The 22,041-nt window shown below is 42.3% G+C and overlaps 1 protein-coding gene across 24 annotated transcripts in view; it reads left to right on the forward strand.

Annotated features, from left to right (window-relative positions):
* Nucleotides 1-22,041, forward strand: part of LOC137491075 (NLR family CARD domain-containing protein 3-like) — a 76,970-nt gene extending 54,929 nt beyond the window's left edge. For 5 of the 24 annotated variants that reach the window (XM_073947288.1, XM_073947287.1, XM_073947290.1 and 2 more), the window contains 6 exons: nucleotides 2,161-2,334; nucleotides 2,470-2,643; nucleotides 13,527-13,700; nucleotides 14,529-14,575; nucleotides 16,291-16,361; nucleotides 18,929-19,371. In XM_073947288.1, coding sequence (XP_073803389.1) covers nucleotides 2,161-2,334; nucleotides 2,470-2,643; nucleotides 13,527-13,700; nucleotides 14,529-14,575; nucleotides 16,291-16,361; nucleotides 18,929-19,024 — 736 coding nt within the window. In that variant the 3' untranslated portion in view covers nucleotides 19,025-19,371. Of the gene's footprint in view, nucleotides 1-2,160; nucleotides 2,335-2,469; nucleotides 2,644-13,526; nucleotides 13,701-14,528; nucleotides 14,576-16,290; nucleotides 18,142-18,928; nucleotides 19,372-20,563 lie in introns of those variants that run through there. The other 19 variants (XM_068220131.2, XM_068220130.2, XM_073947285.1 and 16 more) reach the window with 9 other exon arrangements.

Raw genomic sequence — 22,041 nt, forward strand, 5'->3', positions numbered from 1 at the left:
CAGTGCTCAAAAAGCAAACAGGATTAATAATTCAATGTCAAGTCAAGACAATGTTTATTTATAAAGTGCTTTTAAAGACAACAAGTGTTTACCAAAGTGTTGAGCAGGCGTGCACCATTTAAAACAAAGGACAAACAAAGGGCACAAGACCCTCATATGGTTTAATGTCAAAGAGTGAAATGAGTTTTCAGACTAGATTTTAAAACAAAACGGTTTAAAACTTTTAACATGTAGAGGTAAATTATTACAAACTCGCTTGTGTTCTGACCACATGTGCTTGGCTGTACACTATATTAATAAAATGTTTAGATGTTTAAAGACACTGCTGTAATACATTGAGCCACTGAACATTGCTCCTATGACGTTTTTCTACAGGGGGAAATAACCTCCAAACACTTCAGATATAGTCTGTGTTAGTAAATGAAGGCTATTAATGAACTCCAGCATAACACTGTATGACAACACTTCAGATGACTGATCTAGAGCCTACAGCTAATCAATCTGATAGATTCTGAAGTAAATTACAGCTCTAAAAAGGCATTCTTAATGATAAATGATCTTATACAAAACAAATTCATTTATAGAGAGGCTATATAAGTATATAATTTTACTCACCTGGGAAACAGAGGCCACATGAACGGTTTGTGAAGTGCACACAGCATGCCATAACATCTGATATTTGTAGGAAATAATTCCAAAAGCCAACTGATTGTGTAAAGCCGCATAAACAACACAAAAATACATCGAGTTCAGCGGCTAATCAGCCAGAATCAGCTGAGGTGAGGAGACAGCGACCAGGGAGACCTAGCTGTCACTCAAGTGGCCACGCCCATAATTATGCAGACTTAATATAAAGGAAAATAAATAAATAGAGGAAAACGGATGAGTCATAAGAAACATCACCCCCCTCACAGTCAGTGGCGCAAAAAAGGGGTATGCAGTATATGCGGCGCATAGGGGCGCCACACATGGGGGGCGCCATTGAGCCAAAACTATTTTTGAAATTATCCATATTAGGAGTTTCAAATAATATATATATATTTTATACGCATATATTATTGTATTTTAATAAATTAAAAAATCATTTAACTGAATAATTGCAATCCTGCATTTTCAGATGGATACTGTTCTTACATGTGTGGTTTCTGTGTGGAGTTTACATGTTCTCTGTGTTTTCGTTATTTATTTTCTTTATTTCTGTTATTTATCCATCTGTTTCACTTTATTTTAAAAAATTGCTTTGAGATGCAACCTTTAAAGATGCTACAGAAAATTATTGTTATCAGTTTGTTTATTAAAAAAATAATAAACAAAAAATATTTTAAAAAGTATTTCCCTGTGTGTATATATATATATATATATATATATATATATATATATATATATATATATATATATATATATATATATATATATATATAAACATTATTTATAAAGATATACAGGCCTACAGAATTATCATTGTGTATGAACGTGAATAGCAGCTGATGTTTTTGATCTAACGGCCACAAAACTTGATGCTGAACGCTGTGAGTTTGTGTCAGGATGATGATACATGAGCCGACTTTATGAGCAATGTTGTACAGTATTACAGGGCGTGATGCTGCTTGGCTTCTTTCATAAAATTGGCAACAAACATTTTACATACAAATTGGTAATGTTGGTTTGTTTATAATATTGTATCAATAGTATGTGAGGACTAGTTACCTACCTATCTCACTCATTATCCTTCACCTTAGTCCCTGATTTATCAGGGGTAGCCACAGCAGAATGATTTATTCCAGCATATGTTTAACACAGCAGATACCCTTCTGGCTGCAACCCGGTACTGGGAAACACCTATTCACATACACTTATACACTAATGCCAATTTAGTTACCCATTATTCCCCTACACCGCATGTCTTTGGACTGGTTGAAACGGCTATTTTTTACTTTTGTACATTTTTAAGACAGTACTTATTTACTTTTACTTAAGTACAAAAGTGTAGTCAGTTCTTCTACTTTTACCAGAGTTGTTTTTACCATGAGTATCTGTACTTCTACTTAAGTAACGGATGTGTGTACTTTTGCCATCTCTGCTACAGTCATATGTGCTTCAGACTATTAAACACAACAGATCAACAATATTCAATCAATATTGTGTTTGTCCTCTACACAGGCTACAGTTCTGTAATCTCACTGTTCAGTGCTGTGAGAGTTTTTCTTCAGCTCTACAATCCTCAAACTGTGTGCTGAGAGAGCTGGACCTGAGTAACAATGACCTGCAGGATTCAGGAGTGAAGAAGCTCTCTGATGGACTGAAGAGCCAATACTGTAAACTGGAGACACTGAGGTCTGAGTTCAAACACCTGATTGATTGATTGATTGATTGATTTGATAGATTGATTTGATAGATTTTTTTGTTTAGTTACATCAGACTGATCACATTAAAAGTGTGGTTTTAGTAATGTTTGTTTTTCTTTCTCAGACTGGTCATGTGTAATCTCACTGTTCAGTGCTGTGAGAGTTTGTCTTCAGCTCTACAATCCTCAAACTGTGTGCTGAGAGAGCTGGACCTGAGTAACAATGACCTGCAGGATTCAGGAGTGAAGCTGCTCTCTGATGAACTGAAGAGTCAACACTGTAAACTGGACACACTGAGGTAAATGATTCTCCACTCTACAATAACTACAGTCAGACAGTTTCATATTAGAGCTCTTCATGCTTGAACATGTTAACCCTGGGTGATGCAAAACCCCAGATAACAGGAATTCTGGTTTATCAGTGATTATGTTTCACACTGCTTAAACTATACTTGTAGTTAACCCTCAGGGGTCTGAGGGGATTTTGGCACCCCTGAGATGTTTTGACATGCTCTGACATCTGTTTTGTAGAAATAAATATTATGTGTGGTTAGTAGGTTTTAGAGAAACAAATGTAGCTGAAATAAGTAAATCTAAAACCACACCGAATGTGCCTGAACAAGACTTTAGAGTAAGCAGTCTTGTAGACTAGAATATTTACTGCACAATTATGTGAAATTATTCTGTTCTCTCATTCAGAGAAAACATTACAATGATCTACATTTTTTTTATGTTTGTTTTGGGTGATCTCAGCTGTATGTGTGAGTGACAATGCTCATGAATAATTCACACCTGAGAGACAACAGACACTCCCCCACTCACCCATCAAGGGCAGTGTACAGCAATGTCCATCTGCAGAAGCTAGCCCAAACTCAATGCTTGTTGTGTTACTGCTGTGTGACCATGTAAACACTCTGGGTGAACAATATACAGTGCTCAGCATATATAAGTACACCCCTCACTAATCTCTCTTTTACATTCATATTTTAATAGGAAGCTCTACAGTATTATATTTGTGCATATTCAATAGATTAGCCAAATCTGGAGCTCATCTAACAAAATAACTTATGATAACAGTCTAAAAGCTACTACAAACAAATTTATGTGTTATAGAAAAATATTAAATACAAAATGTAAAAAGAGGAAAATTAACAATAAAACATTTAGCTGAAATTTAGTAGTTTTTTTGCAGTATTTAGCCTGAATTTAATTGTATTATCTTTACATTTTTGAATATGATTGGTGACTAAACTATTGTGTTCCTAAATAAATCTGTTTAATAAATGTGTTCTGTTTAAATGCAGCAGAATACACTGCCTATATTGACTGAGAAATGGAGGAAAGTCTTGATTTTCAGAATGGGCTGTCCTCCATTATGCTGAGTGCTGTATGTGACTTATACAGCCGCACATACAGGGGCGTAGATTTAGGGTGGAAGGGACATGTCCCCACCAATATCCACAAACTACCGAAATGTCCCCACCAAAAATTTAATTCACTTAAAAACATTGCGCTGTCAGTATAAACCAAGACATGCTGAAAGGGTTAAATCACGTTCTCTCCTCGAGTTGCACCGCCCCCAAACACATATGAATATTGTGATTGGCTGTGCTTTTCCCTGCTGTCATGTGAGTGGCTGCTTTCAGATCATAGTTTCAGATACAAACAGCGCCAAAACAAATGCACGGGGGGGAAAATTCCCCGATGTGTGTGAGGTGTGTGACAGAAACACACACAAGTGAGGATGGAGGTAGCAAAAAAGGTGGACACAAAGAGCTTTTTTCAATGAAAAGTGTAAGTCACATAAACTTAAGTTCGCTACTGAATGAGTCCATCATGGTAATCCTGCTATTGCTGGTGTTTTCACCGCTTTTACGGTCAGTCGAATGTTAAAACAGACTGATATAGTCTGTAAACAATATTCCCTGAAAACTAACTGCAGAATAAACACCTACATGTAAACGTATATGACCCTGCCAGTTCTCCTAATCTCTTAGAGTAACATCTCCAAGTTCAGGTGAAACAATTTGTCAGAAAAACTACAGCCTGTGCTCCATCTTTTAATAATACTGTGAGACATGTTTAATTTGTTCGAAAAATGAACTAAATTCTTTATTAAGCTCTCTCTATATCAGTTAATAAACATTTTAACATGACACTTTCAGGCCTGTAGCCAGCTTATTGAAAGAGAAGGGGTTATTTGTTTTCGTGAAAAACAACCTTTTTGCAGTTATTCACCTGAGGTATAAATAATACATTTTATTGACATATTAAGAACTAATTTTTGCTGGATAATCTTGTTGGATAGTTATTGTAACTACACTTTTTGATGTACCAAAACTATTTCCTACCATTTTGTCAAATTGCTTTATTTACACGTTTAAAGTTTTATTAAAATTTTATAAATAATAAAAATACTTTAAACTAGAAATTAGGACTTTAAATTCATAGAATAAAGAAATGAAGAGTACAGATGCCAAAACCTCTAAATGCCATGTAAAATGAGAATTTTTCTCAGCCTTGTATATTTATGTTCAGTTATTTCAATTTAAAGGCAATGAAAAGAACGTATTTGTCACTATAAAAGGTAAATCACTGAGTCCACACACAGGAGTTGGAGAAAAATGCTCATTTTAGAAGAAAATATTAAGTGAAGTTTATTCATAAACTAATTTCGAGAGGATCACGTGCTTATGATTTATCACGTCCAGTCTCGCATTTGCTAATCACTAATCTTCCAATCATATGAGCCCTAAGGCACCATAAATAGTCTAAGTTTCCAGTTCACTTTATCTTCGTTTGGAAGACCGCTCAGCCTCAGACTGTGCTCCAGCTATCCAATTATAGCCGCTCATCTCCAAAACAGCAACTTCTACAAACAGATCCAGCATTTATTCATCATCATCAACATCATTATCATCCGCAACTGCTACCGCTATCTTCTATTCCCTCCAACAATCAATATCTCCAACAAACAAGCCATCATGAACAACGAGAACATCAACGAGCAAGCTAACAACCAGCCAGACCTTCTCAACTCTCCCTCCGAAAACCAACCTCTCCCCGCTCCGCCTGGCTCTCAACCCGAACCCGAGGCCGTCACAAGAGGCCGACGCATGACACGCTCCACCGCTACTAGGTCCCGTCAAAACTTATCACCAACGCAATCCACTCCAAGGCAACAAATCTCTTCACCTACCTCATCTTATATCTCCGCAACCTCCTCAGTCATCCATCCAAGTAGAATCACCGTATCAGAAATCAGGAACAAGCTCGCCATCCTCGGAATCAACGCTCCCAAAAATCTCAAAAAACCGGAACTCCTTAAACTTTACAAAAACGCAACATCGGACTCCCTTCCCTCTGCAAGTCCTCCTCCAAGATCAGCCGCTCAGGAAAATCCGATTCGATTCACTCCATACCCGCAAGCCTCCCGTTCACAACCAGGAAAGAAGAAGTCAAAACAAAAACACACAGCAAGCCACTCCCACGCAAGATCGCAACACCAGGAAACCCAGCCGCCTCCGATGACGTCACTCATTCTCCCACAGCAGGACTCCATTCAAGAGAACCCAGCCTCTCTCCCTCTCCCTCTAACTCTTTCTACCCCCTTCTCCTGGCCCCCCGCCCCCTCTAGCTCTCTCATTAGCCCTCATCTCCCTTCTACCTCCAATGCTCAGTTTCATCCTGCTATTTCTGCTCCCCCTGCTCTTCCTCCAAATCAATCCTCTTCTTTCCCCCCCCCCTCCTCTTCCGCTCCCCCCCCTCCCTCCCAAAACCTGCCTTTTGCATCTCAAAATCCTCCAATCAATATTCCATCTTTTTCTTCTTCACTTCCCCTCGCTCACTCTAACTCTAACCCTACCTGCTCCTTTTCTATTCCTAATCAAGTTTCTTCTACACGCCCCCCTTTCACTCTGTCATCTGCCACGCCCCTCCCACCGCCGAATAACGCTCTAGCTATGGAACCTCCACCCATCTCTAATTCAGCCCGCAACCTAATCCTCTCAGGTGCGGATATTGACCTCATTTCACTCCTCTCACCTATAGCACCCCCTGCGGCAGAACGCCAGGTTGATTGCGGCGAATTTTCAGTATCCCTCAAATCTTCAGTTAATAATCAGTCCCGCACCCTAACCTTAGCCGAATTTTGCATAGCCTTTTCAAGATTCACCGACACAATTTGTTCAGTATATCCCCATAGGAGACGCGAGCTTAACGATTACATGGCAATTATTGCCGAGCTCGCGTTATCCTATGGGGGCACCCACTTTTTCACTTACCACAAGCTATTCTCCGCTAAATGCGCTCTGCGCGTTACCCAGTGGAATCAGTGTCCCTACTGGGGGGCTTTGGACACTGAGCTCCACAACAGGGTATTTTTGGGTTGCCGCAATCTAACCTGTGCTGTCTGTCGCTCCTGTCTGCACCCCACTACCTCCTGTCCTTTAGTTAACCCTCTTCCTGATCCAACTCAACCTCCTTCTAAATCTACCAGCTACGTTCCTAACCCTTCCAGTCGTAACATTTCTTCTATTTTTTCTATCCCTAATAAACCCTCTCTTCCTAGCCGCGACATCTGCCAAAACTTCAACTTGGGTAGATGTCATAGAATGCCATGCCGATACCTTCACCTGTGCTCCTACTGCGGCGGCGCCCACGCTAAGATAATCTGCCAAATCCTAAGAGCTAATAATAAAAAATCAAAAAATTATTTGTCGACTCCTGTGAATATTTCTAACCTTGCTCGGGAACTAAAGTCTCACCCTGACACTAACTTTTCTGATTTTCTCATTGCAGGTCTAACCCACGGATTCCACCCAGGTGTTGCAGCTCTCCCTTCTCTTAATTTAATCTGTCCCAACCTGCAGTCTGCGACCTCCGAACCCGAAACAGTCGATTATCTTATTAAAAAAGAAATCGACAACAAATTTATGATCGGACCTTTTAAGGCTCCTCCATTCAATATTTCACGCATTAGCCCTATTGGTGTCGCAACACGAAAATTTTCCGGCAAAAAACGCCTCATAGTCGACCTTTCGTCCCCACACAATTCCTCTTTCCCTAGCATTAACAGCACGATTCCACTAGAAGAATATACGCTCAACTATCACGACATTGATCAAGCAATCTCTCTCATTAAGATAGCCGGCCACAACGCCTGGCTAGCCAAAGTAGACATCTCTTCTGCCTTTAAAATCATGCCAATCCACCCAGACTTCTGGCACCTTTTTGGCATTTATTGGCGCAACCAATTCTATTTTGCAGTCCGACTAACCTTCGGATGCAAAAGCAGCCCAAAAATATTTGACATGATGTCAGAAGCATTATGCTGGATTCTATCCAATAATTACGGAATTCCATACCTCATCCACCTTCTAGACGATTTTCTCATTATTTCTCCCCCGTCATCTCCTCCAGCCAAACACCTAGCGATCACCCAACAAGTTTTCGCTGATCTCGGAATTCCTCTAGCAGAGGAAAAAACTTCAGGTCCCAGTACTTCAATCGAATTTCTGGGCATTAATCTAGACTCGCACAAATTTCAAGCATCCCTTCCCAAAGAGAAGATCGATCGGATCATTTCTCTATCCCAAATCTTCCTCGAAAAACAGATGTGCACAAAACGAGAACTCCTATCAATTCTCGGCCATCTAAATTTCGCTATGCGCATCATTCCACAGGGCCGCCCCTTTATTTCACACCTCCTTCAACTATCCACCACAGTTCAAGGTTTAGAAGAAATAATTATTCTCTCTAAACCAAGTCGCGACGAACTCTGCTTATGGATCTCTTTCCTTAAGCAATGGAACGGCTGTTCCTTTTTCTATAGCGACTTAACAACTTCCCCCATCGACATTAACCTATACACAGATGCTGCCCCCTCTATTGGTTTCGGCGGCTACTACAAAGGACACTGGTTTGCCTCAACATGGCCACCCCAATTCAATTCCATTCCAAAAGACCAATGTTCTTCAGCCCTATTCGAACTCTACCCCATTGTCGCAGCAGCCATCTTGTGGGGGGACGAATGGTCTACTTTTAGCATTCTCATTCACTGCGATAACGAAGCCACAGTGCATTGCATCAACAAAAGGCGCTCCCACTCCCAAGCACTTATGCCATTTTTAAGACGTCTTATCTGGATTTCTGCTAAAAAACAATTTATCTTGATTGCTGAACACGTACCTGGTTGCAAAAACCAAATTGCTGACTCTCTCTCTCGCTTCTCTCTACAGAAATTCTGGCAACTGGCCCCGGAAGCAGACCCTCACCCAACGCCTGTACCTCCGTATTCAGAAACGATATTGCCATAAACCACCCACTTCATAATCTTCACCAAACTTCTCTATCTCTCATCCTGCAAGCAATAGCTCCTAGAACCCTCAATGCATACCTCACAGCATGGAATTCGTTCAAACAATTCCATATTATACACCAACTTCCTTTTCCTGATTTTTCTCTCCTCTCTATCACTTCCTTTATATCCCACCTTCACACCGCAAATCATCTACAAGCCAGTTCAATAAAGAGCTACCTTAGCGGGATCCAGTTCTTTCACAAATTAATCCATGGGTCTCCTTCCGACGCCATCTCAAATTCGCAAACCTCCCTTCTTATCAAGGGTATTCAGAAAAACCACCCCACCAGCCCTGATGCCAGACAACCCATCACACTCAAAATCCTTACCTCATGCATCCACACCCTTCGCAAAGGGTATATTTCCTCCCATACAGCCCGCACCTTAGATGCTATGTTTAATCTAGCATTTTTCGGGTTTCTTAGATGTTCCGAATTAACAGTTACATCTAAATTTAACCCTCTACTCCACCCCACTATCTCAGATCTAGCTTTGCAAGATAAGGAAACCATCTCTTTCCTTATCAAACAAAGCAAAACAGATCAAACCCAGAAAGGACACTCTATCCTCATTTTCGACATACCTTCTCCTACTCGCCCATTCCAAACCCTCCTAGCCTATCTTAATCTAAGAAAATCTCAAGAAGCTAACCCTATGGCCCCGCTTTTTACTGACGACGCTAACCGTCCAGTTTCTCGATTCTGGTTCCAAAAACACCTTAAAGAAATTCTTCGCCTATCAGGTTTTTCCCCAGAGCCTTTTTCCAGCCACTCATTCAGGATTGGCGCAGCCACTACAGCAGCCTCTAACGGGCTCTCACACAATCAGATCCAGACCCTTGGTCGCTGGTCTTCTGAAGCTTTTAAATCTTACATACGCCTCAGTAAATACCACCTCAAAGAAGCACAAAAGGCTCTAACCAACCCCCAAGCAACTTCCCACAAGGCTCCAACTCACAAAGGTACCTAATAGAGCCTCAATTCTCGCTAGAGTCATCCTAACCAAACTCAGCAGAAGCCTAATCGTCCAACAATGGCACCCCTACAGGTTTTGCCAAGGACGCCCCTAATGGCCATTACAGTTAGCATTCCAGCAACCTCAATTTGTTATTCAAACTCGGACTTCCACGAGGTCGCTCCGAGCTCCAACTCTCGCAAGAGTTATACAAATCCTCTCTTCCACTCACAGATATCTATGTTTTCCTATCTACACCCTACCCTCAAGCTCTAACCTCCTTAGAGGTCGCTCTAACCTCCGCAGAGGTCACTCCTATCTACACCCTTCCCTCAAGCTCAAACCTCCGCAGAGGTTACTCCTATCTACACCCTACCCTCAAGCTCAAACCTCCGCAGAGGTCACTCCTATCTACACCCTACCTTCAAGCTCAAACCTCCGCAGAGGTCGCTCCTATCTACACCCTACCCTCAAGCTCAAACCTCCGCAGAGGTCACTCCTATCTACATCCTACCTTCAAGCCCAAACCTCCGCAGAGGTCGCTCCTATCTACTCTCTACCCTCAAGCTCTAACCTCCGCAGAGGTCACTCCTATCTACACCCTATCCTCAAGCTCAAACCTCCGCAGAGGTCACTCCTATCTACACCCTACTTTCAAGCTCAAACCTCCGCAGAGGTCGCTCCTATCTACTCCCTACCCTCAAGCTCTAACCTCCGCAGAGGTCACTCCTATCTACACCCTATCCTCAAGCTCAAACCTCCGCAGAGGTCACTCCTATCTATACCCTACCTTCAAACTCAAACCTCCGCAGAGGTCGCTCCTATCTACACCCTACCTTCAAGCTCAAACCTCCGCAGAGGTCACTCCTATCTATACCCTACCTTCAAGCTCAAACCTCCGCAGAGGTCGCTCCTATCTACACCCTACCTTCAAGCTCAAACCTCCGCAGAGGTCACTCCTATCTATACCCTACCTTCAAGCTCAAACCTCCGCAGAGGTCGCTCCTATCTACACCCTACCTTCAAGCTCAAACCTCCGCAGAGGTCGCTCCTATCTACACCCTACCTTCAAGCTCAAACCTCCGCAGAGGTCGCTCCTATCTACACCCTACCTTCAAGCTCAAACCTCCGCAGAGGTCGCTCCTATCTACTCCCTACCCTCAAGCTCTAACCTCCGCAGAGGTCACTCCTATCTACACCCTACCCTCAAGCTCTAACCTCCGCAGAGGCCGCTCTAAACTCAAACTCTCACAAAGCTCCATCTTTCGTAAGAGCTACTCTCCTCCACTCTCTGCTCCATACCTTCACTCTACTCTGGCCCCCGCAGGGGTCACTTAGAGCTCCAACTCCTACAAGATTCTCTCAAAGTTCTCTTTCACTGCTTCAAACCTCCTATTCTCCCCTTCTTCTTAACCCCGAAAACCATGACCCCCGCAGGGGTTCCTTCAAACTCTAACTCCAGCAAGAGTTATTAGAATCCTCTTTTCACCCTTATTAATCCTATCTAATTAATGCCCATGCATTTAACCTCTTTTCTTCTACTATATCCAGCAGCCGGATATAGCTCTAAATTTCCTGCCTTTTGGGGGGTTTTTTCTTCGAATACGCGGCTGCTGTCCCGAGCGATTAATTCTGCATTTTGGGGAGTTCTGAGATCCACCGAGCTCAGGCTCCCTTCTTGCTCTGCCAACGGGAGGAAGCCCCGGGCTCGAGGAGCCCTTGAGCTCGGGGCTCTCTCCCGGGACAGCATGCCAAATAAGCTTTGTAAATCATCAGCTAAGTGTGAACTCTTGAAGTGAAGTTTATTCATAAACTAATTTCGAGAGGATCACGTGCTTATGATTTATCACGTCCAGTCTCGCATTTGCTAATCACTAATCTTCCAATCATATGAGCCCTAAGGCACCATAAATAGTCTAAGTTTCCAGTTCACTTTATCTTCGTTTGGAAGAAACCCCCCTCCTCCCCTATTCTCCTCCTTTACCTGTAATTGGGCGGCACGGCGGTCCAGTGGTTAGCACTGTGAACCACACAGCAAGAATACTGCCGGTCCTAGTTCGATAGGACCGGTGAGTGTTTCTGTGGGGAGTCTGTATGTCCTTCCCGTGTCCGCGTGGGTTTTCCCCGGGCTCTCCGGTTTCCTCCCACCATCCAAAGACATTCAACATACTTAACAATCAAGCTGGTCTAATTCCTTACGTTCCCTTAGCTACAGCGGCAGGGGAGTTCTGAGATCCACCGAGCTCAGGCTCCCTTCTTGCTCTGCCAACGGGAGGAAGCCCCGGGCTCGAGGAGCCCTTGAGCTCGGGGCTCTCTCCCGGGACAGCATGCCAAATAAGCTTTGTAAATCATCAGCTAAGTGTGAACTCTTGAAATGGCATTTAGAGGTTTTTGCATCTAAACTCTTCAAATATGTAAATATACTTATTTTTATATACAATTTTATAATTATACTTTTCTTTGGGACATCTGTTAACTTGATTTAAATTAAAAACTGAAGCCTATAGGCAAATAACAAACTGGCCAGCGCATTCAGCCTTCCTCAGTGAGAATTTGGCCATTTGAATAATGAAATAAATTCAAACATAATAATAATAATCCAACTTTTGGTCTTTCAAACCACTTGACCCCCCTTGGCTACGCGCATGACTATTTAATTTAACTTAATAAATTGTAAGAAAATAGGAAATACTTAATAATACATTTTAATAGCAGTTAAATAATAAATAGCAATATATATAATATATAACATATATATATATAATATATAACATATATATATATATATATATATATATATATATATATATATATATATATATATATATATATAAACAATATTCATTCTTGGCGGGGGTGACTCGTCCCCAGTCCCCACCAATGTCAAGCGCAAACCTACGCCCTTACGCACATATAATATATATTTGAAAAGGTGTAAAACGTGTTCGCCAAACTCTCTTGTGCATTAATCCAGCATTTAATAATCATTTCTGAATGAGTCTGAGACACTGAAGTAGAGGAATGACAAACGCTTTAAACACAAGAATTCAACATTCAACATTTCCGTGTGATAGTGAAGCGCAGCAAGAACACAAATAAACATTATAGCAGTGTTAATCCTGTTTCAGAGCAGAACAGTGGATCTGGAGGTGTGAAAGCAGCAGAGTTAAACGCTAAAGTCAAGCTGTTTTGTGTCCTGCTGAAGGTTTGAGCTGCTCTCATATTTGTGCAGTTTCAGTTTCTTGAAAACAAATAAAAGTCTCATGATAAAGTGTGTGAAATAATCCTGATTACTCGCTCATCTAAAACAATATCTGGGAAAGGCTGAATGTGAAGGAGAGTCAGCAGTCATGAATATTGATCAGCTGTTTCTCTCCTGACAGAATAAAAGTCTCCTAATGCTCCATCAGTGTGAATGTGACTGTGGGTCAGGTGATGAACACATGAAGAGAGCGGGTTTGTGTTTGTCTGAGCTCATTTTGTTTTAGTCCACAACAGAATCACAATATAAATGATGAAATCAGCTCATTTCCTGTTGTGTTTTATACATGACTTTAAGATGATCTTCTGAGCTCAAGTGTGTCTTCTTCCTCCTCACAGCAGACTTTACAGCTTGATGTGGTGTATTATGAACAATGTCTTTGCTCTGTACACTTCTACAGATGATGTCGAGTCCTTGTTGAGTGTGTGAGTGTGTGTGTGTGTGTGTTTGCTGATGCGAGGGCTCGATCAATAAGGAGAGCTAATCAGGATGTTTGTGTTCATCACTGCTGTTGACATGAGCAGAAACAGCAGTCAGCATCTTCACAACACAAAGAGATGTGTGATTGTCCAACTGTGTGATGTGGACTATTGCTGTGTTTGTAGATTGTCTGGCTGTATGGTGACAGAGGAAGGCTGTGGTTTTCTGTCTTCAGCTCTGACTTCAAACCCCTCACACCTGAGAGAGCTGGATCTGAGCTACAATCATCCAGGAGATTCAGGAGTCAAGCTGCTCTCTGAACAACTGGAGGATCCAAACTACACACTGGACAAACTCAAGTATGTGGAGCATCACTGGCCTTGTGCTTTTACACTGAATGGCTTTAAAAAGACACTAGAAAGCTCTTTTGTGATCAGCTTCAGTTTTCTGTGAGGGTTATGGGGTGAGGACAGACAGAAGATACAGCTTGTAGAGTATTCCAGTCATGTCTATGAAGAGCAAATCATTGAGTGTGAAATGAATCTCCTCTGTAAATGTTGGAGTGTATTGGCTCAGTTACAGTGACATTAAGCGGGACACACTGTACAGTTTCAGCATTTGAGCTGAGCAGAGAAACTTCTTCCTCCATTTCTGCTGAAGAATCCTACAATATCAGGTCAGGAATAGGGTTGGGGATTGAAGATGGATTCAGATTCTGGAATCAGACACTTTGGATTAATGTTCAGACTCTTGTTCTAAAATCAACATCTGGATTCCTCTTCTCTGTGCACACATGTGTATTTTTCACTTGCTAATCTGTCAGGAACTTGGGCGCTGGCGAGCAGCTTTAATAATCTGAACATAGTTTAGAGATGGACTGCAACATGTGCTCAAAGGCTGCATGTGCTGAAGAACGATGGCAAAGCTAAGTGTGATCACTGTAATAAATGAATGTTGCAGCAGGGTGTCTCCATCAACATGAGCAGTATCTGCGCTCGCTTCACCAACAGCAGAGGAAAAGAACGCACTGTGTTACATTCATTGTGCATCCCGGCTCAACCAACAAGTGTTGTGTGTTTTAGCTCAAGAGTTTGGAGCGTGTAGCTGAGCGGCTCAGTGCTAGCTTTAGCTTATTAGCTGAGGGGGAAACTAAACAGCTCATTCTCTCCATCTGTGTGTGTTTACAGTCTGGATCATGGAGGACACACGAGGATCACAGCAGGACCACGCAAATGTAGGACTACACACACACACACGCACACACACACACACACGCACGCACACACACACACACACTCTTTCTCTCACATACAAACACACGCACACACACATGTCTCTCTCTCTCACACACACACACACACACACACAGACACACACAGACACACACACACACACTCACACGCAGGAATATGCACACGCAAGCACATGCACACACACACACACACACACACACACACACACACATACACACTCTCACACAAACACAGACACACACACACACACACACACATACTCATACTCACACTCTCTCTATCTCTCTCTCTCACACACACACACACACACACACAAACACACACAAGGATTACAGCAGGACTGCACAAATGTAGGACTACACACACACACACACACACACACATACACGCGCAGACTCACACAAACACTCTCACACACTGAAATGCACGCGCACACACACACACACACACACACACACACTCACACACTCTCTCTCACACACACAGGCACGCATGTACGCATGCACACACACATACACACACACACACGCGCATGAACGCACACAAACACCAACACACACACTCAAACTCACGCACGCACACACACACACTCTCTCTCTCTCTCTCACACACAGGCATGCATGTACCCATGCACACACACACACACACACACACACACACACACACACACTGTCCCACACAAACACACATACACACACACACTCTCTCTCTCACACTCACACATGCACATACACAATCACACAGACACTCACACATGCGTGCACACACACACACACAAACACACACATACACTCACACACACAAACACACACATAAGCCTGGTTTATACTTCTGCGTCAAGTGACCGGCGCAACTCACGGCGCAGGCAACGCGCGCAGCTGTGCATTTATACTTCTGTGCGCTGTCTCTGTTGGTCTGCATTAACACTTCCGAAACGCTAGTTGGCAGTGAGGTGTAAATGCTCCTTTGTGTCGAGTTTCTTCGCTTCTGTTTTGCTATTCTGAACACTTCCTGGATGTACAAGTGGCTCAAACTCGCTCATTTTGATGCAGGAACCGGCGGACGTGCAACAACTTTAACTATGAGGTGAACACAAAACAAAACTTTCCATCCGGAGCTCCTTCACGGTACTCCACACTTGTAAACAATCGCTCGCGCCATTCGCGCGGCTCTCGGTCCCGCCCAGACTCGTCGGCGCTAGCAAGCCGACCAATCACAGAGCTTGCGCTACGCGTTGTTGCGACGTGTAGTTACAATTTTTGAGAGGTGCACATCAGTGACGGCGACGGCCACGGCAAAGGGCTATGCGTCAGCGCCGTAGCCTACGCCGGTGTTTGACGCAGAAGTATAAATCAGCCTATACACTCACACACACACACTCTCTCACACACACACACAGTCTCTCTCAGGCACACACACATACACTCACACACACACACTCTCTCACACACACACACAGTCTCTCTCAGGCACACACACATACACTCACACACACACACTCTCTCACACACAAACAGTTTCTCACACTAGCGCACACATTCTCTCTCACACACACACACACACTCTCTCTCACTCTCCCTCTCTCCATCCTCTCATACAAACACACACACATCCTTTCTCTCTCTCTTACACAAACACACGCACACACACACACACACACACAGCTGTGTTTATAAATGTGTGTTCTTGTGTTCAGATGTCTGTTTCCTCACTCTGGATCCAAACACAGCACACACTCAACTCATTCTGTCTGAGGAGAACAGAGAGGTGAGGTGGGTGAGAGAGAATCAGCCGTATCCTGATCATCCAGACAGATTTGATTATCTTCCTCAGGTGTTGTGCAGAGAGAGTGTGTGTGGACGCTGTTACTGGGAGATTGACTGGAGTGGTGGTGTGTGTATATCAGTGTCATATAAGAGCATCAGGAGGAAGGGAGGAGGTGTTGAGTGTTGGTTTGGAGGTAATGCTCAGTCCTGGAGTTTGATCTGCGATTCCTCCAGTTTCTCATTCATACACAATCACACACACACTGATCTCCCAGTGAAGCGGCTCAGCAGGAGAATAGGCGTGTTTGTGGATCACAGTGCAGGAACTCTGATCTTCTACAACATCTATAGAGACACAATGAGCCTCATCCACTCAGTCCAGACCACATTCACTGAGCCGCTCTGCCCTGGGTTTGAGCTTTATTCTGGATCATTAGTGAAACTGAGCTGAAGACTGACGAGAGATTTACCCAGAATCCTCTGCAGGAGCAGTCAGCAGCAGTGTGTGTGTGTGTGAGAGTGAGAGAGTGAGAGAGACAGACTGTGTGTGTGTGTGTGTGTGTGTGTGTGTGAGAGAGAGAGTGTGTGCGTGTATGTGCGTGTGTCCGTGTGTGAGAGAGTGTGTGCGTGTATGTGCGTGTGTCCGTGTGTGAGAGAGTGTGTGCGTGTATGTGCGTGTGTCTGTGTGCATGTGCTTGTATGTGCATGTGTGTATGTGCATGTGTGCGTGAGAGAGAGAGACAAAGTGTGTGTGTGCATGTGTGTGTGTGAATGTGAGAGTGTGTAGCTGTGTGTGTGTGTGTGTGTGAAAGTGTGTAGCTGTGTGTGAGTGTGTGTTTGTGTGTGAGAGAGAGTGTGTGAGTGTGTGTGTGTGTGTGTGTGTGTGTGTGTGTGTGTGTGTGTGTGTTTGAAAGTGTGTAGCTGTGTGTGAGTGTGTGAGAGAGAGTTTATGTGAGATTGTGTGTGTGTGTGTATGTGAGAGCGAGTGTGTGTGTTTGTGTCTGTGTGTGTATGTTTGTGCATGTGTGTTGTGTGTGTGTGTGTGCATGTAAGAGTGTTGTGTGTGTGTGTGCATGTGTGAGTGTGTGTGAGAGAGAGAGAGAGTGTGTGTGTGTGTGTGTGCATGTGAGAGTGTTGTGTGTGTGTGTGTGTGTGCATGTGTGAGTGTGTGTGAGAGAGAGAGAGTGTGTGTGTGTGTGTGTGTGTGAGAGAGAGTGTGTGTGAGAGAGTGAGTGTGTGCGTATGTGCGTGTCCGTGTGTGTGCATGTCTGTGAGAGTGTCTTGTGTTTGTGTTTGCGACAGAGTGTGTGTGAGATTGTGTGTGCACGTGTGTCTGTGTTGTGTACGTCTCACTTTCTTTTGTTTGTGTGTGTGTGTGTGTGTGTGCATGTCTTTCTGTGTGTGTGTTTGTGTGTGTGTGTGTGTTTGTGTATGTGCGTGTGTGTGTGTGTGTGTGTGTGTGTGTGTGTGTGGGAGAGAGAATTGCTTTAAAACTGTAAATCTCTTGTCGGGTGATGTGCTCCATCAGGCACAGTCGTCTCAATAGTATCCTGTAGTGTGCTGTGCCCGATGTGTTCAGATCTTGTAGTGTGCGCACGTTTAAGAGTTTTTTTTAAGAGGGTCATTTCTGGCGTTGGCTAATATTTTAAATTGAGCAAACTCATGTTTAAAAGTGTGTTGATGATATTGTTAAATAGCCTACATCATGAGGCACAATTGAAGCGTTCACAACATCATCTTTTCCCACCTCAGCCATTAAAGCTTTATATTATTTTCTCTTTTATTCTTATTTGGACAGCCGTTATTCTCAACCCCGTAATGGACTAAACTGAGTTTAATAATAGCATTTCACAAAGCTATTGCTGTAAAACCAACATTTCCCTGTTGCTCATATGTGCCTCAAACCAGTTTAATGGCTAAAACATCACATTTCTGAGGAGTTTTAGATTCAGATGTGATTTAATTACAATTATACAACTTATGCATCTGTGCTCTCTTCATTTCTCTAAAATAGCTTTAACTTTAGATGTCTTACCCAAACCACATGTTCACAATGTCAGACTTTAACATGGCGGCTGGTCCTCAGCAAGAGGTTTTTCTATATTTTATTGTTTCCCTTTAACAATATGAATGTAACAGGGTGGAGAATACAGTGACGGGGTTGAAGACCGTAACAGGGTTGAGGAGACATTTTCATTTCAATGTTAATTTGTTTTAATTAATGTGAAATTAAATCTAAGACTAAACCAAAACACTTTTTTATTTAAGTAAAACATTTAGGCATTGATCACACTGAGATGACATTAAACTTCATTAAACCAAACTACAGTCAGAATTCAGAAGAGTGAAGTGCTGCAGGTAACTAGAGCGTTAGTAACCTTTACAAATGCTGATAAAGGCCTGTGTTCCCAAATATACTGCTGAACAGAACCTGCAGTGAACAGGAGCAGCAGCTACATCATGACTAAACCTTTATTTCCTGGAACATCAAGAAAAACTGCAGCAGAAAACTTAATGTGTCTTCTTAATAAAATTCTTAATAATAATAATAATAATAGAATTATACAGCCAGACGGGCTGCTCTGTGCTCTGAGTATTTCAGAAACTGCTGATCTACTGGGATTTTCACGCACAACCATCTCTAGGGGAGGAAATATCCAGTGAGCGGCAGTTCTGTGGGCTCAGATGACTTGTTGATGCGGTCAGAGGAGAATTGCCAGACTGTTTCCAGCTGATAGAAAGGCAACAGTAACTCAAATAAGCACTTGTTACAACCAAGGTCTGCAGAAGAGCATCTCTGAACACAACACGTCCAACCTTGAGGCGGATGGGCTACAGCAGCAGAAGACCACCAGATATTCCTCAACCTTTTGACAGCTGAAGCCTCTTTATCTCTAATATCAAGATGAATTCTGCCCTTAATGACCCCCTCTCTAACATTGGCTAATTGTCACATGACATTGAGATGAACAAATGAACTGTTTACATAATTAAAGTCTTTTTTTACTTCACATGTTCTGATTTGATCAGCTTTAACTCATGATGAAACTCGTGACACATTCAATATAAAATCTGCTGCTAATACGGGCGCCATGTCTGAGATAAGATTGTGTCACAGTTTCAGTGGAAACACTGCTTCAAATATTCTCTCAGTGACTAAATAAAGTTATAGTCAGTGTATATTTACTGAAATGTTCTTGATAAATTAGGAGAAAATATCAATCCTGTAACACGTTTACAACCCTGAAACAATGAGATGAGTGACGGGGTCGAGTGTGACGGGGTTGAGTTACTGAAACAAAATGGCCACTGCTCCTCGTGTGGTTTAAAAGAGAAGGTCCACATGGTAGCAGTTAAACTAGAATATGTCATATTGTTTGGAATTAAGAAAACAATCATACTCCATCTTAGTTTTACGTTACAGGGTTGAATTGTTAAGCTTGACCGTACCCTTCCTAACCATAATAAACCTCAAAGAAATTAAATAAATGACAATATATCTCGCCTTCTTTTGCACCGTTAAAGAGAGCTGAATGATGTCACTTCCTGTCTGTGATGTAATAATACATATAAATTGCTATAGGTGGAACAATGCTAGCGTAATAGGGTTGAGTTTATATTGAGGGTTTTTCATTTAAAATAAATCTTATTTTTAATTTTATTTTTATTTATCACAAGAAAATAACTCAAGTAAATAGTTGTAATACTGAAAAAAATGTAGACACTGTGTGTATTTGATTAATTTGTTTCTACATGCAATTTCAGAGAAGTGCCTCAGGGACATAACAGATAGCTTTGGTTTACGACAGAAATGTTGAAAGTTCTCCCAGTTCTTCTTCTTTCCCACCACACATTTATGCATGTGTAAATAATGCTCCACAGCTCCACAATCATTCCTCTGACTGTTAAAGCACATGATAATCTCTTATAACCTCATCCACTTACTGCTTCAAGAAATCCAAGAGGCGAGGGCTGGGACAAATGCAGTGTTTAGTTTACATCCACTAACATGGCCAGCGAGCCTCACTGATCTGGGCTACATCACTGTGTAAATGTTTTCTGCGTTGGGTTGAATTTATTTGAACCCTTTCAGAAACACATGGAGTCAGATGTGCTTCAGGCATTAGTGATGAGCCAGTCTAGATCAAACACAATGACTCTGTGCTAGAAGACTGAGTACCTGTCTTACTTCTGTCCTCACAGATAAAACTGAACAGAACGCCACAAACTTAAAGCAGGACTTCCAGGACTGAGAGAAATAAACAACTATTAACTGAAGTGAAAGCACAAGCGGCCGGCACTTCTGTTGACATACAGTACATGAAGGGCTCTGTCCTTGAGAGCAATAGTCTTGACCCCCCACTACTGTGTTCTGCTCAGTTGGCTTCGGCTCTTCTGTGACTTTTCTTGACGACTCAGCATCATTCTACACTTTTTATACAAGCGAGCTTCCCCTGAAAGAAGATTTTATTAGTTTTTATTTAAGGCTTGGTGCTTTCTGTCCAGCCAATATGTGTCCAGATGCAGTTTAATGTACATGTCGATTGAACTCCTTCAGCATGAACCCCATCAAAATAAGCGGAGTCAGCAGTGTGCTCTTCCTTCTGAAACATTACTCCATGCTCTTTAAGTTTAATGTATTTATAATTGATTTATTTCATGAAAATGTTATTTATGAAAGTGTTTTTATCTTTTCTGTTAGATTAATATGATGAGCTTAAAACACTGACAGTTCTGAGATTTATAATGGCAACAAACTGCAACCAACAGTTCTGGTTCAGGGTTTAGTGGCGGCTTTCTGAAGTGGAGCGAGGAAAATGTCCAGAACACATCAGCTGACACCCGATCTCAATTCAGTTTAGAAACTCAAGAAATGTACAGTCGCCTCAGAGATCTAATGAAACTGGAATATATTTATTATTTATTCATTCATTTTCTTTTTGGCTTAGTCCCTTTATTAATCTGAGGTCACCACAGCAGCATGAAACGCAGATGCCCTTCCAGATGCAACCCATCTCAGGGAAACATCCATACACACTCATACACTACTGACAATTTAGCCTACCCAATTCACCTGTACCTGTAATCTTTGGACTGTGGGGGAAACCGGAGCATCCTGAGGAAACCCATGCAAACGCAGGGAGAACACACAGAAACGCCAACTGACCCTGCCGAGGCTCAATCCAGTGAGCTTCTTGATGTGAGGTGACAGCACTACCTACTGCGCCACTGTGTCGCCTTATCAGAAATCTTATATGCATAAATGTAAATATATTAAATGTGACCTCCTGTACTTTTATTTTGGCATCTCAGCGCTCACCCTGGGGCTGATGTGTTCAGACTCAGCATCAGTTGAACATCTTTAATCAGCCGCAGGTCATCTAGAGGAGCTTTAACACATGAGCTGTTCACACTTCTGTATGGTCTATATCAAAAAGAGGGACGGTTGAGTTCTGTTGGAGACCTGCACATAGAGGAACACATGGACATCAGACTGCTGATCAATCTGAACAGGAGACGATGAAGAGGAGGAAGACAGATGATGGAGGAAAAGCTGAAATAAATCTATTATCAAGGGAAATATTCAGACAGAATGATGAGGAGTTTAGGATTAAGATGAGAAGAGACAACATTTATATAACATTAAAATATTAGTGGAGACAAATAAACGTGTGTGTGTG

This window comes from Danio rerio, chromosome 4, assembly GCF_049306965.1.
Source record: "Danio rerio strain Tuebingen ecotype United States chromosome 4, GRCz12tu, whole genome shotgun sequence".
Lineage (NCBI taxonomy): Eukaryota > Metazoa > Chordata > Actinopteri > Cypriniformes > Danionidae > Danio > Danio rerio.